Genomic DNA, 15,325 nt, shown 5'->3' on the forward strand with positions numbered 1-15,325 from the left:
TATTTTTCTGCTGTTATTTTTCTGGTGATGACTCTAAATGTTGAAATAGCAGTAAAACCACATTCATTGATGAAATGACATAAGGGATGGAAAGGGGTGATGGCAGTTTTACAGGGGGGATGATTTGGACCGTTTCTATTTCAGGGGGGATGCCATCCCCCCTCATCCCCCCTCAACTCGAGTACTGATTACAACTGTTGTGTGTTTGTGTGAATGTGGGTGTGTGTCATGATTAGTGACAGATAGACAGGTGATACAGCTGATCAGGCTGCCACAGAGATGCCACGGCTGATGCCGCTCTCTGGGGCAGATTCCACAGAGATAGCCTACCGAAGTTTAATTTATGCACGTTAACAATGGTCAACGTTGTATTAGACTGCTATTGCTACAGAAGTAGCATTTCCATGACATTTTTTTTGCATGAATTTGCAAGGTTTTCTTGATTAATCTCTCATTATTTCGGATTGATTCATATCACAGTTTGTTATGTTGCAATGCTGAGGAAGGAAAAACATGGCATAGTTTATAGACAGACAGTTTGAGAGGGGATACACAGCTGATCAGTGTCAGGGCACGAGGATCGATCGACATTGTCTGAGTAAATGAGTCTGATACAGGCGTAATATGTTTTTGTCATTGTGTATGTGCTCGTTTTTAAGCCAGACTAGGCTGCTCAGAATACCACAATAGAATAGTCTTTATTACCGTTATGCATCTCTGGAGGCTTTAAAGTGCAAAAACACAAATACAAAGCAATAAACCTCACTCAGACATCATTTTAGCAGCATTCACAGTTCAATATATTGCATGTGTGTGTACATTTGTGTCAGTGCATATTAGAGATGAGGGTGATTATAGCTCTGGGGAAGAAACTGTTTTTAAGTCTGTTTGTGAGTGCTGTGATGCACCTGTAGCAACTGCCAGAGGGCAACAGGTCAAACATTTCAGAACCTAGATGTGATCTGTCCGTCCTAAATGATATTCTGTGCCCTGCTGAGGCAGCGGGAGGTGCCAAAGTTCGACGGGGAGGGGAGAGGCCACCCGGCAATCTTCTGTGCTGCTTTGATTCCCCCCTGAAGTCTCTTCCTGGTGGCCTCAGTGCAGCTCCCATACCATACTGCCATACCGTATGCCAGCAGGCTCTCCATACAAGAGTGCTAGGTCTTCAGTTTGGTGTCTGTTCTTCGCCAGGACTCTGGACGGATAATGCGGTGGTCCTCCTCACAGTTGGGCCGGCCCGTGGATTGCCACAGATTGCAGTAAAATACACCCTGACATAACGTTAATATGTCCGACCCTGGAATGTGACCTTGCATTTTGCCAATTTGAAAACAGTCAAAAGGTTTCAGGTGTATTGACAAAGTAGAGAATCATTTCAATGGTTTGAATGTGTTTAAACAAAACTGTATGTACAGTATGTGTGCGTGGGATGTGTTAAACCAATACAACTAGTACTTCAACCCAAACACACCACTCAGGAAACAGAGTACTCAGTAAACAAAAGAATGCAAACAAATTTTAATTTATTAATATGAACACGAATAAACTTAACAGATTAACAAAAATAAACAACCAAATAAAACATGAACTATTATGAACCAAAAAAAATTAAGAAAAAACTATTTATCCCCTAACAGTGTCTTTGAAAATATTCAGAGTGTCTTCAATGCTGGTCAGGATGAAGCTTTTCACCCGAAATTCCCCATCCCTGCATTTGGGGCAACTGGGCTCATGATTCACCCACTCATCCACACATGTTCTGCAACCAATGAGGCTGCGGCAGCATGCGCCCACTACAGGCTCCTTCATTGGATCTGCAAGAAGCATGAAAATTGTATATCAGTATCTTCATGTCAATATTCACTGAAATCTCGTTATTGCATTACAGGGCTTATTACATATTTCATAGACAATACACAAATTCATGCAGGGATGCCTCAAAATATAGGAAATTCCTCTATCCCCTTAATCCCTATTGTTATATGAGTAGGTACAACAGACACTTTAATTATCAGTCTGTTGTTTTAAAATCTGTGGGACGGACGTGAGCTGCTCAGTGAACACAACAAGACATACTGATAATTACAGGAAATTAACCTACTCATGTGACTATAGATAAGATAAGATAAGATAAGATAAGATAAGATAAGATATTCCTTCATTAGTCCCACAATGGGGAAATTCGCAATTTGGATATAGAGGTTATTGTAATAGAATCATTTGCGAAAATCTTAAACAACCTCTTTTATGTTTTATCTTACACACCTCTGCAGATAACACATTTAAATGTGGCCTTGACAGACGCCACCTCCTCATCTGTCAAGGCGATTGTTGTTATCTTATTGGCCATTTGGCGCATTCCAAATGGGCCCACCGATGACATGTCCCACACTGCACCTAGTGAGACAACATAACAGAAACAATACAATTTAAAAAATGTAACATTTATAAAGTCATTTCACATAAAACAATTATAATTCTTTTATAAAAATGTTTACCATTCCAATCATGTTGTGCTGTGGATCGCACTCCAGCAGGGTGCACACTATGCAGTAATCTTTTGCATCGCCTTGAAAAGAATAAAGAACCCTTTTTTATGCGTGTACTGACAGCAGTGTAGGCATCTCTGTTGTTCTTACATTTCTACATTTTGTAGCATGTGCACCTACAGATATCAAGCATCCATTATGAAATGTGTATTTAAAAGTACACTTTATCATGTGTACAGTAAAAAACAGTAGTTGTAGTTGTCATTGTAATTACCACATTGTGGCAACTGATTATCCAAGCATTTTTACACTGACCCGGATTTTGTAGCAGCTACAGGCAATCTGCTTCCTGTATTCATGCAAAGCCTCAGCTGTGGTGACGACCTCTCTGGATTCCTCAGTGATGAAGTTTTCTGCAAACTGAAACACAGTGTTTTTATCCACATTCACATAGTCACCAAGTTGGAAGAAGAGGACATTAATTTGGTAATAATCTATCTAGTCAGCTATCCAAATGATGATTTAATACCTTCATAACCAAAACTCTGCAGCTACTGGCATCCTGCTGTTTATTGTGGTGTACAGTCTCCACCTGCCATGCCTCAGCCCCTTCTCTCCATCCTTTTAAGGTAGTTCCTGGGAAACACAGAATAAGAAACAGTTAAGCATTTAGCCATACAAATCATTAATTTTGAGTAGTGCAGATTACCTCCAGTTGTGGAGAACTTTTCTTGAATAATAGTCCTCTTTCCCAAAGGAATCAATAAGGATGAGGGCCTTCTTAGGGATGTTGACAATCTTTAAACAAATTCAATTTACATTTCTGTAAGCAAAACAGTACTTTCTGAAATCAGGTTAGCAAAAAAACTGTATAGGTACCTACATACCATAAGAATCCACTGCACAGAAAAGTAGTATAGTATAGTATAACATTAAATCCTGCATATCAGAGCTCATTTCTCTGTGTGTGAGTCCTTAGGTCTCCATCTAACAGGACTAATAATGGACCCTATATGCTAACCTGGAACATGTTATTCTTACTTGCCTTGTGCTTTTCAATGAAGATGTGCAAAAAGGCATCTATTACCTAAAATGTGAACAAAGAATGTCATAAAATTAAAACATAATACAATAGAAAGACTGCTATAAGCAGCCAAAAATAGCATATGTTATATCATGCACATATTATATTTAACATATGACAGCAATACATGCATTATTATTATCATTATTATTATCATTACCATTGTTATTACTATTATTATTTTTGCACTACACCCCACCCTACTATTTACTCATATTTACTCTCTTATAGGCAGTACTCGAGTTGAGGGGGGATGAGGGGGGATGGCATCCCTCCCGAAATAAAAATGGTCCAAATCATCCCCCCTGAAATAAAAACGGTCCAAATCATCCCCCCCTGAAATAAAAACGGTCCAAATCATCCCCCCTGTAAAAGTGGCATCCCCCCTTTCCATCCCTTGTCATTTAATCAATGAATGTGGTTTTACTGCTATTTCAACATTTAGAGTCATCACCAGAAAAATAACTTATTTGACAATTTTCACCTGTTTCAAGTAAATTTTCACTTGAAATAAGTAGAAAAATCTGCCAGTGGGACAAGATTTATCTTCTCATTACAAGCAAAAAAATCTTGTTCCACTGGCAGATTTTTCTTCTTATTTCAAGTGAAAATCTACTTGAAACAGGTGAAAATTGTTGTTTTTTCCAGTGATGAGTCTTGTTTTAAGTGTAATGAGATTTTTTTACTAAAATGAGACATTTTAACTAGAAATAAGACAAATATTCTTGTTAAGATTTTGAGTTTTTGCAGTGATCCATTTTACTTATCCTGTGAAGGACAGAGTCATATTGATAAGTTCAGAAAAGTGTTTTTTATTGTTGTGTTTTGATGTATTTGATGTAAGCCCAGTGGATATTTAAAGCTTACAGAAGGCTGCATTTAACTGCTGCTATGTCATTCCTGCAGTATTTCTGCAGGTGTTTTGGTCACTGCTATTATTTGTAATATATTATATTATTTGTAATCAGCACAAATTATCTGTCCCCATATGATAAAATCCACCATCCCCCCTGATTTTATTTTACAACTCGTACTGCTTATAGGGCGTTGCAACACGGTAGTTTATATTCAATTAACAAAAGTCATGCAAAGGCTGGTCGACACGCACGCAAACATGAAAAACTACAAGAAAGTTGGAATTTGGTTGTAGGAAACATTAAATAAGCACGCAAACATGGAAAACTACAATTTGGTTGCAGGAAACACTAAATTCTTACCGATTCCGTGTTGTTTTAGTCAAGTTGACGCTGTTGACTGGTGCGCATGCGCATTGACGCAAAGTAGGACATTCACCCAATAATAGCAATCAAAAATTCATAATAATAGATCCATGCATTCACCCGGTAGGATAATTTGACAGAACACCGGCCGCCGCTGTGTGGCTATATATATATATATATATATATATATATATATATATATATATATATATATATATATATATATATATATATATATATATATATATACCATTAAACAATTTAAAACTATACAAACATCATAAAACAACTAAGCAACAGTATCATGCTCACAGGTTAAGTCTATAAAGCCATATAAGACTGTATACTAAGATATTATAAATATAATATGTACGAAAATAAGTTTGTATTATTTTGACGGTATTACACTGTACTTCCGTTTCCGGTCTGTCCTCTGTCATATTCATACAAAAATTAAAAAAGGAATTTACAAAAACCAAATTTCGGCCGTTATTTGATTTGGTTGTTTGGTTTTTTGGTTTTTTCAGAAACGGTTTTCCCGTTTTGAATTTAAAAGGAAAAATTGAAAATGGGGGCGCTGTTTCCGTTTTTTCGTTTTTGGTTTTAATGAAAAAACAAATTATACTTTAATCCCCGGACCGTCGGCCCTCCTGCCATCGTTTACTCACCTTCCAGATCTTTCTGTGAAACATCATTATTTTACATCAGCACATGCCTGCAAGGACGCTACTTTGGCGCCAAGACTTCCCTTCCTTCCCACTGGAGCTGCTTCATGTTCAGAAGTTAAAATACAGAAATGATTCCAGATACTTGCATCCTTTTTTTGTCAAAAAAGATTAGAAGAATGGCAAACGTGTGAATATTAGTCTGAACTCTGAACGGTCAGATTGTAGTATTGAAGTGTGTTTTTCCTGGATGGTGCTGACGGCTGCGTTTCCTCCTGCAGCCCCCGAGGTTCTGGCTCAGAAGCCGTACAGCAAAGCCGTGGACTGCTGGTCCATCGGGGTTATCACATACATCCTGTAAGTACATTTATCTCCTCATAATACCTTACGTTCCACGGTAACATGCGTGAGAGGGCGACGCAGACGCACCTCTGGTGACGTTTTAATGCCAATCTGCACACCGTTTTATTAGCAGTCCCACTAAGTTTAGTTTGAGTTTAGTTTAGTTGCACATAAAAATATACAACAGTTTTTAAAAAAAGTACAGACGAACAGTATGTAGAAAATAAAAAGGAAATAAAAAAATAAATACAATATAACCCATAAAAAAAACCCATAAGGGCTTGTCGATGGTTCCTCCTGTAGTGAAACAAACAATATCTGCAGAAATATGTAAAACATAGGACAACTAAAGGAAAATAAGCTAAATTGCTAGAAAACAAAAACAGGAATCTAATGAGGGTTTGCAGAGAAGTACTGGAAATGAAGTAAAAATTTTGTTTTGTTTTGTTGTATTTGTTTTTTTTAAAGATTTTTTTGGGCTCTAGTGGCCCTTTATTCAAGCTGTAGATATGAGAGGGGTAGAGAGAGAGATCGGGGATGACATGCAGCAAAGGTGCGCAGGCCGGGATTCAAACCTGCGACCGCTGCAGGAGGACTGTAGCCTCAGTATATGAGCCGCTGCTTAACCCTCTGCGCCACCGAGTGGCCCGTGATTTGTTTTTTGAAAGTATTTGTACTCGAGCGTTCTCTAATATTGAGTGGTAAGGTGTTCCAATAAAGAGGAACCTCTGAATCTAATTGAAAATTGGGAAAAAGTAGACCTGAAAAAGATGGGATGGAGATTGTTTGCAGACGTAGTATTGAAGTGATGAATTTGGGAATTGAAATAAAGAATGAAAACAGGTTGGAAGTAGCTTGTGAATGGATTGATAGACAAAAAGACAAATCTGAAAAACATTTACAGCAAAAATAGGGAGAATACTTGGGATTGGAACAATGGGGTGGATCTAGTAAGTCTATTGGAAAATGTAATCATTTTGAACGAAAAAAAAAAACGTTTTTGCAGGATAAAGATACAGTTGAGGTTCAGCAAAGGTGAGAAACATGACTGAACCGAGAACAGAAGAAAAGTGTGGACTAAATTCAGAACAGGCGTTATTAAAAAGGTGTGCAGGAATGCCAACTGAGGCAGAACTAGGAGGCCTTTTAAAAAACATCAAGAAGCAGCAAACAAAAACCTGAACTAGAGGCATGAAGGCGTCTGCAGGTTTAAGATAAATTAGAAGGAAAACCCTTTTTGTTTCTTGTGGTTAAAACTGTCAGTGAACACATTTAGCCACAGAAACGGATCTAAACTGGGCTGTGATGCGTGTCTGTGCTGCAGGCTCTCTGGCTACCCTCCGTTCTTCGAGGAAAACGAGACGCGTCTGTTTTCGAAGATCATGAGGGCCGAGTACGCCTTCCACTCGCCGTTCTGGGACAACATCTCCGATTCAGGTACGACTGCCATATCATGTTTTTCAATGTACTCACTGAGCAATAATGGAGCCGGAAAAGAAAAGATGGGCAACACTAAGTACCCCCTCAATTTTCAATTGGATTTAGGAAGATAAGTCAACAAGGTGCTGCTAATCTTTGATGAGCGGATCAGCAGGCGTTCAGACCTCTACAAAAGCAGATGTTTTGCTGCTCTGGAGCAGTCAGGTGTGTGTGTTAACATGCCAAGAGGGAATGATATCAGCAACTGTCCCAGAGAAGCAACTGTTGCTGCCCCTCAAACTGTGAGGTCTTATGAAACCATTTCAGATTTCTACAGTGAGATCATTTTATTGCACAAGTAGAAAACAGTCAAGCGAGGTGTCTATCTTGCCATCCATGGGACAATGAGAGACAAAAAACAACACCTCACTCCCACTGAGATGCCGGGGGTGGAGGAGTGATGATTTGCAGTTGTTTTGGGGTCACCTGACCTGGACATGTTGCAGTCAGAGTGGATCATGAGCTCATCACCTTTAGAGAGCTGTGAATAAATGTCCCAAAACCTCAAGGAAATTAATCAACGCCGTGAAGACGAATTAACCAATTTTTAATTAATTTTGGGGGAGTGACAAAAGATGTGCTTGTTTTTTTCTGAGGTTTTGTGTCAATTTTAATACTAATAAGTTGTGCTTGACATTTGTCCACAATGAGCAGAGTGTTATTTTGACATTTTCTCATGAATATATCGCCTGTGAGACTTGAATTCTTGGAGTGGGGATTGTTTCATCAATCGGGGGTCTGAAGGGGCCGGTTGTCAGGCCAACTAAAATGTTGGCTAAGTGGAGGTCAGGATTTGTGTCTGTAATCTTTGAGCTTACCGTAGTTTTGACCTCCCTGATTAAGCCAGATTTACTCTCTGCAGGTACTAAAATTACCCGAGGAAAAACATCCGCTGACAGTTGCCAGTTCTCGTCCTCATCTGAAGGGAAAACCTTAGTTAAATAATTAATTCCTGAGATATCAAAGCTAATTCATTTAGTGTTTTCTGTGGAGAATCAGACAAAAAAGCTTTTATTTATTGAATTTATACTTAAAACATCTGAAGTGTCAAAGAAAGGATGGTGAATGTCTGATAGGAATAAATATTTTACGTTACAAGTTTCCTGAAGGTAAATGTGGTGTAACGACTCCTTTCACCTTCCTCTGTGATGATGTCACACCCCTGTCATCTGATGCCTCGCCCCCTCGGACACGTTTTAAATAAAGAAGAATCTAAAAAAAAAAGATCTGAACTTGATTAAAAGAAATGCAAAAGAAGAAAAACGGAAATTGACAACAATTCTTAAATCTAATCAAACATTAAAAAAACAAAACAACCCCCCTCCCCTAAAAATAAATCAAATATCTTTCAAAATAAAAGTTTGTCCTTGTATGGTTAAAATCCAAGAGCTTTCTAGTTTCAGAGCCGATAACACTGATGTTTTTCTACGTTGTCACGTGAGAAGTTGGTGATGAAACAGTCTCCGGACTACTCGAGTGTGCAGCTTTTCTAACAAAGTTCCTGATGGGAGTTAAAGCCAAGCAGCTCTGAACTGACGCTCATGACTGTCTTTATGTGTCAACAGCCAAAGACTTTATCAGGAGCATGATGGAGAAACGCCCCAGCAAGCGCTTCAGCACCGAGCAGGCCCTCTCTCACCCCTGGTGAGTGCTGCCTCCAGGTCACGTGATCGTGTCCCCCCCCAACTCAGTTCACATCAACTCACTGGTTGTTTGGTTCCAGGATCGCTGGAGACGCAGCTAAAGACCTGGACATTTATCAGTCCGTCTGCGAGCAACTGGAGAGAAACTTTGCCAAATCCAAATGGAAGGTGAGACGCACTGCAAACATGGCTCATTGTGTAGCCGAGTGAACGTCAAGGTGCAGTTACTCTGATGGCCACTAGAGCAGGGGTAGGCAATTCCGGTCCTCGAGGGCCGGTGTCCTGCATGTTTTAGATGTTTCCCTGCTTTAACACACCTGATTCTAATTAATCATCGTCATCAGCTTGTCATCCAGGGCTGCACAATTCTGTTAATGACACAGGTACTTTTATCACGGTGTGCTGAAGCAGGGAAACATCTAAGACATGCAGGACACCGGCCCTCGAGGACCGGAATTGCCTACCCCTGCACTAGAGGCTGACTCTAAAAGCGAGTCAATCTCCATTTAAGAAGAAAGAAAAAAAAAAAAAAAAAAAAAGGGCCAACTTTGCAGCAGAAATACAGATATTTACAGGCTGTTACAAAAAGGTGCTCATGCGAGTTTGGGCTGCAGCCCAGACCTCCCTCTCTACACCCGCCTCCCCCCGCGAGATCTTCTGGGAAAACCAGGAGGACTCGGTTTGTTGGTCTGGTTGTCCCCAGTCATGTGACCTGGGTGTCGCCAGGTCAAGCACTAGGGATGGGTGGTATGGACTAAAAAATGTAGGCTATCACGATAATTTCTGGCATTTATCCCGATAACGATAAAAATGACGATTAAAAAAAAATACCAATTCAACTCCACTTTTGTAACTATAAATCTATCACCACATTCAGTCTTTGGAGCCCCCAAATCACTGCTCTAAAAGAATATAAATGCTACAAAACTACACAAATTAAATTGATGAAAAACCCATTAAACGAGTCCACCTGTACTGCAAAACTGGAATGACTCAGATCCGCATGTTTGTTACACAAACACGTCATCAATGGGAATTTACCTTCCTTCCTTCCTTCCTTCCTTCCTTCCTTCCTTCCTTCCTTCCTTCCTTCCTTCCTTCCTTCCTTCCTTCCTTCCTTCCTTCCTTCCTTCCTTCCTTCCTTCCTTCCTTCCTTCCTTCCTTCCTTCCTTCCTTCCTTCCCTCCTTCCCTCCTTCCCTCCTTCCCTCCTTCCCTCCTTCCCTCCTTCCCTCCTTCCCACGTACGTTGTGCGTGGATTTAACACAGAACCATGAATCTGACTTTACACAAAAACGTCATCAACGGGAATTTATCGTTTTTACCGCGAGATGACAAATTCTTACTGTGGGAATTTTTTTTGACGGTTTATCGTGAACGGTAAAATATCGCCCATTCCTATCAAGCACGTCCTCCTGATTGGACAGGAGACAACCAGACCACTTCTACTGGCTCTTCTCCACTCTGAGAAATTCCTTTGGACCCCCAGTTACCAAAATTGTCTCTTGAGACTTGAATTACGTGTTCATTTATTCAGTGATATATTGTATTGATATACTTATTTACGTCATCAATTTATTTTTAAATTCCTTTTTTCCCCCCTGTATGGTACTGAGGAGGTTTCTAACTCGGCTCTAATGAAGGAGCCTCTTCTGACCAAATAAATATGGAAATAATTAAACTAGTAACCAAGAGTTTAATAGGTGCAAACATGAAGGATTCCTTCTTTTTGTTTCTCTCTAAATTTGTGCTTCTTTAGTGTAAAAAAAAAAAATCCAAGACCATTACAGATGTAGTTTTTGAGCAAAAATGTGAGCATGTTGACCATAATTAAAACCAGGGTCAATGTCCTCAAGCTTCTTATGCATTAATTCAATTCAATTTTATTTATATAGCGTCTAATACAACAGATGTTGTCTCTAGACGCTTTCCAGAGATCCAGAACATGAACATAAATATAATTATAAATATAATCCCCCGATCAATTATTACATAAACAATGGCAGGTAAAAACTCCCCTAGTGGGAGAAAAACCTTAAGCCAAACAGTGGCAAGAAAAACTCCCCTTTAGGAGGGAAGAAACCTTGAGCAGGACATGGATCATAAGGGGGGACCCTCCTGCCGAAGGCCTTACTTTATTGTGCCTCATCATCTGTTCCTCAGTCACGTGACCTGTTAGCTGATTGCATGACTTTTTTTATAAAAAAGGGAAAAGCCCAAAGCGTGCAGCCTCTTGAGTTTGGTACTGTAGATCTAAATGAAAGAGCTCAGAAAAAAGGCTTTAAATGTGAAAGGCTGTGAATTCACATCAACAGTATAAACGATACTGTAGTAGTCTTTGCGTATCAAACATTGAATTATCCAAATATAGAGTTTCTAGGGTGCATCAAAGGATTTCCAGTTGAGTCAATAATTTTGGGTGTTGTTACACCTTTTAACTGGGCAAGTGTAGTTTATTGATTCTCTCTGTATTAACAGTTTCTTTGTTTTTTTTCCAACAGCAAGCCTTTAACGCAGCCTCAGTGGTCAACCACATGAAGAAGCTGCAGCTGTCCCACAGTGTCCCAAATCCCTCCCCCCTCTGCCTGCCCGACATCACGGTACAGTCCTCTGAGAACGGCCTGGAACTGCTCAGACCCTGCCGTGGTGAAGATGCCCCCCTCGACCCCAACGGGAACCCCGTTCTCGGCGCCCCCGGGTCCAGCCAAGCTCTCAGCACGCTGCTGAGGCCCAGCCAGAGCGACCCGGGCAGCACGCTCCCCGCCAACAAGCTAGCTGACGTCCGTGACTACCACTCAGAGAGCGACGCTCAGTTCAGGCCATCGACGAGGTAAGAGAAGTGCTCCTGCCCAACTGGATGAAAATCAGGGACTCTGCACAATATGCAGTAATTTAAATATAAGTGGAGAGTCAATAAACACTGTCGTAGTTGACATACAAGTGCTTGAAATGTGTAAGGATTAAAGGAGCAGTCTGTAAGAAATGTCCAAAACTGGTACTGCAGTCACTTTCAAAATATTGTTGAGCGGCGTGTACCCTCCCCCTCCTCCCCCCGACCAGAGGTTGCCAGGTAGGCTGCAGAATGCAGCAGGAACGTAGGCTACCATGGCTGCGATATTTAGAGCCGAGCTGGCAACCCGGATGCCGAAACAATACTGACTTGGTGATTGGGAGATAGGTGGAGGGTGGAGCTTCAGAAACAATACTGACTTGGTGATTGGGAGATAGGTGGAGGGTGGAGCTTCAGAAACAATACTGACTTGGTGATTGGGAGATAGGTGGAGGGTGGAGCTTCAGAAACAATACTGACTTGGTGATTGGGAGATAGGTGGAGGGTGGAGCTTCAGAAACAATACTGACTTGGTGATTGGGAGATAGGTGGAGGGTGGAGCTTCAGAAACAATACTGACTTGGTGATTGGGAGATAGGTGGAGGGTGGAGCTTCAGGCCAAAACAAAAAATGACAACATAAACCTCAGTTGAGGGCTGCAACTCCTCTTTTTAAACTGGAATATCCTGGCTTGAGTGCTGTTGTCAGTGACATAAGTATTTGAAATGAACATGATTTTTAAATGTCTGTTGACATATCGGGGTCATTTTATGATTCGTTTTATTATTGCTCTTACATACAGCTCCTTTAAGTTTTTTCTCGACATTTCGAGTTTTTTCTCGAGATTGTACTTCAACATTAATCTCGACATTTGGACTTTTTTCTCGACATTTTTACTTTTTTCACGAAATTTTGACTATTTCCTCGACATTTTTCTCAACATTTAGACTTTTTTATCGAAGTGCATAATGAAAAAAAAAAATCTTCCCCCAGTTATAACTCTCGAGATTGTACTTCAACATTAATCTCGACATTTCGACTTTTTTCTCGACATTTCGACTTTTTTCTTGAAGTGCATATATATCGCTACATGCAGCATGTGTTGTCTTCATTGTAAGGCAGACACAAGAGTTTTCATTTTTTGCGGCTCCAGACATTAGTTTTTTGTGTTTTTGGTCCAATACGGCTCTTTCAACATTTTGGGTTGCCGACCCCTGAACTAACCCAACCAACCAAAACACCAATCCATGAGCCCAAGCAAACCAACCCAAGTTAACTTGCTACTTTATTCAACCATCCTATTCAACCCAATCCACCAGCCCAAACAAACAAACTAACCTGACTACGGCCAATGCTAAGTAACCCAGCCAATGCATCGTTTCACCAACCCAAACTTACTCAACCCACCAAAAGTATGACTCTGCAAGCTCAAACCAACAAAAAAAACCCAGCACAGCAGATCCATACTGCACGGTGCTCAAGAATAGATGTTTTGCGTTTTCTTACCTGAAGCAGTTTATGTCAAGAGTGTGGGGGATAGGACCCAGATGCAGGAGACAGGAGTTCCAAAAACAGCTATTTATTTCAAACTTAAAATAAAGAAAAACACTGATTAGCAGGATTGCAAAATAAAAACAAGAATGAACGAGGCAAAAGTAAAAAAAACCTGACCTGAAACATGGAAGGAAGGTCAGTACGGACCAACAGGGAGCTAGAGAAAGACAAGACAAGATATGTGGAGAAGGGTTGACGGGACACAGGTGCAGACGATCAGGGCAGAACAAGGGAAGTCAAAACAAAATTTAAACACAGGACACAGGTTTCAAAATAAAACAGGAACCTAAACACCAAAACTGTGACCAACGCAAAAGCGGGACAGTTTAGATGTAACTAAGATGGATTCACCCACGATGCACCACCGAGAGGCATCGCAGGTCCTTCCTCCCCGCTGCCATCAGACTGTACAACAAGGCCTGCTCTCAGTAGCCAGTGGACAATAATATGTGCAATAATATCACATGTGCAATAATATAAGATGTGCAATATCTGTCAATCTGCCAGTCTACCTCACAACACTCCACCTGCTTTTCTGCACTGTTTCTTAACTGTATATACTGTTCATATCCTGTGTTTATACATATTTTATACGTATCTTTTTAATTCCCCACTGAGGGAGAAAATAAAGGATATCTTATCTTATCTTATCTTATCTTATTCAGGTGCAACAACTTTCTTTTTCTGTGTTGTAGCCTGGATGTGGTAGCTCAGAAGAACGACCAGACACATCAGTCAGGAGTGTGTGCTGTCATGTGATTGGCCAATTCACCTATGATGACTCTTATTCAGGTAAAGAAACGCCCCCTCTCTGTTTTAGCTTGTTGCATCAACGTGTCTGCGACTGATGACTCATTTTATTTCTTTTTTAACATTTTCTTTAGTCTTGTGGGTGGACGGCACTCAATGGCATCTGTGACGTGAAGACTCTGCTCAGCTTCAACACACCTGCTACGGTTCGCCGGTGCAGGACGATGCCCACCGGTTCCCGCACACCAACTACACTTGAACATGCAGTCAAGTCGAAGGAATATCATCCAATAAATGTAGTTCAAGTATGAACATACTATTTATTATTGCTCTCTGTTCATTCTTTTAAATGCATTTATTTTTGTCATATGTTTAAGTTGACACATTTTCTTATATTTTTTTTAGTTACATTTTCTTTTTGTGTAGTACACAATTTTATAATCACTTTTGAAGACGCTGTTTGTAAGTACACCTGTATAAGCGTGTACTGAATGAGCTGATGAAACGTGCTGACATGCCTGTGACTGCAGAGACTCCGCTGTTCTTGATTGTATCTCCCAGCTGGACATTACATGTGAATCCGGGTTAAAATCCGTATTATAATTGTTTTAATGTTCACGCTGGGCTCTGCAGTTAATTTTAGTCAAACTTCTCTGGTGACTCACAGCAGGTGGACGTTTGCTGCAGTTTCTCTGTATTGAAGCTGCTGTCTTGTTAAATAACTCATCAAGTGCCACAAGCTGGTGTGAAGATGCTGTCAACACTAGTGATGCCATGGATGATTCTATATTCACAAGTATACTGTTTAGTAACTTGCTTTTCTTGTTGTTTTGTTTTGTATTTTCTTGAACTAAAGCTGTAACTAATCTTGCTGCTTCCCCTCAGTGGAATTAGCTGCCATTGGTCTGAAACCCGCAGACTGAAATGTAATTGTAAACTGGCTTTTATTTCAAAAGTGCACAGGAAACAGATGTAAAAAACAGAAAATAAATAACATAAAATCATATAACATTCATCCTTTTTTCTCTTTGAGTCGGTACATTCACTTTGGTATTTCATACATGGAGAAAAATGCTTGTTCATTTCCAATAAATTCAACCTGTTAAAAAGTTTCATTAGCACTATGTTATTATTCACTCTACAAGGTTCTGCAACCATTACATGTCGTCAAAAGCTACATCATCCATCCGCCTCTCTGGGATCTCACACATGCTGATCAAAGGGAAGGAAAAGCTAAGCTAACAATATTTCAAAAGTAAAGCGGTGTGATA

At 40.2% G+C, this 15,325-nt stretch overlaps 1 protein-coding gene and 1 long non-coding RNA gene across 2 annotated transcripts in view; one reads left to right on the top strand and one right to left on the bottom strand.

The window, feature by feature from the left end:
* The window catches only part of LOC133448954 (calcium/calmodulin-dependent protein kinase type 1D-like), a 29,326-nt gene extending 14,175 nt beyond the window's left edge, over positions 1-15,151 (top strand). Inside the window, exons 7-13 of the mRNA XM_061727982.1 lie at positions 5,740-5,815; positions 7,125-7,237; positions 8,845-8,923; positions 9,003-9,090; positions 11,422-11,750; positions 14,000-14,096; positions 14,189-15,151. Of these exons, the coding sequence (XP_061583966.1) occupies positions 5,740-5,815; positions 7,125-7,237; positions 8,845-8,923; positions 9,003-9,090; positions 11,422-11,750; positions 14,000-14,063 (749 nt within the window). The 3' untranslated portion in view covers positions 14,064-14,096; positions 14,189-15,151. The remainder of the gene's footprint in view (positions 1-5,739; positions 5,816-7,124; positions 7,238-8,844; positions 8,924-9,002; positions 9,091-11,421; positions 11,751-13,999; positions 14,097-14,188) is intronic.
* Positions 1,633-3,263, bottom strand: LOC133449544 (uncharacterized). The gene is made up of 6 exons (XR_009783050.1): positions 3,199-3,263; positions 3,019-3,125; positions 2,805-2,909; positions 2,499-2,569; positions 2,266-2,397; positions 1,633-1,814 (listed from the first exon to the last, which is right to left on the bottom strand). It is a non-coding gene; the product is annotated as an uncharacterized LOC133449544 (long non-coding RNA).
* Positions 15,152-15,325: the final 174 nt, after the last annotated feature.

This window comes from Cololabis saira, chromosome 8 (assembly GCF_033807715.1).
Source record: "Cololabis saira isolate AMF1-May2022 chromosome 8, fColSai1.1, whole genome shotgun sequence".
NCBI lineage: Eukaryota > Metazoa > Chordata > Actinopteri > Beloniformes > Belonidae > Cololabis > Cololabis saira.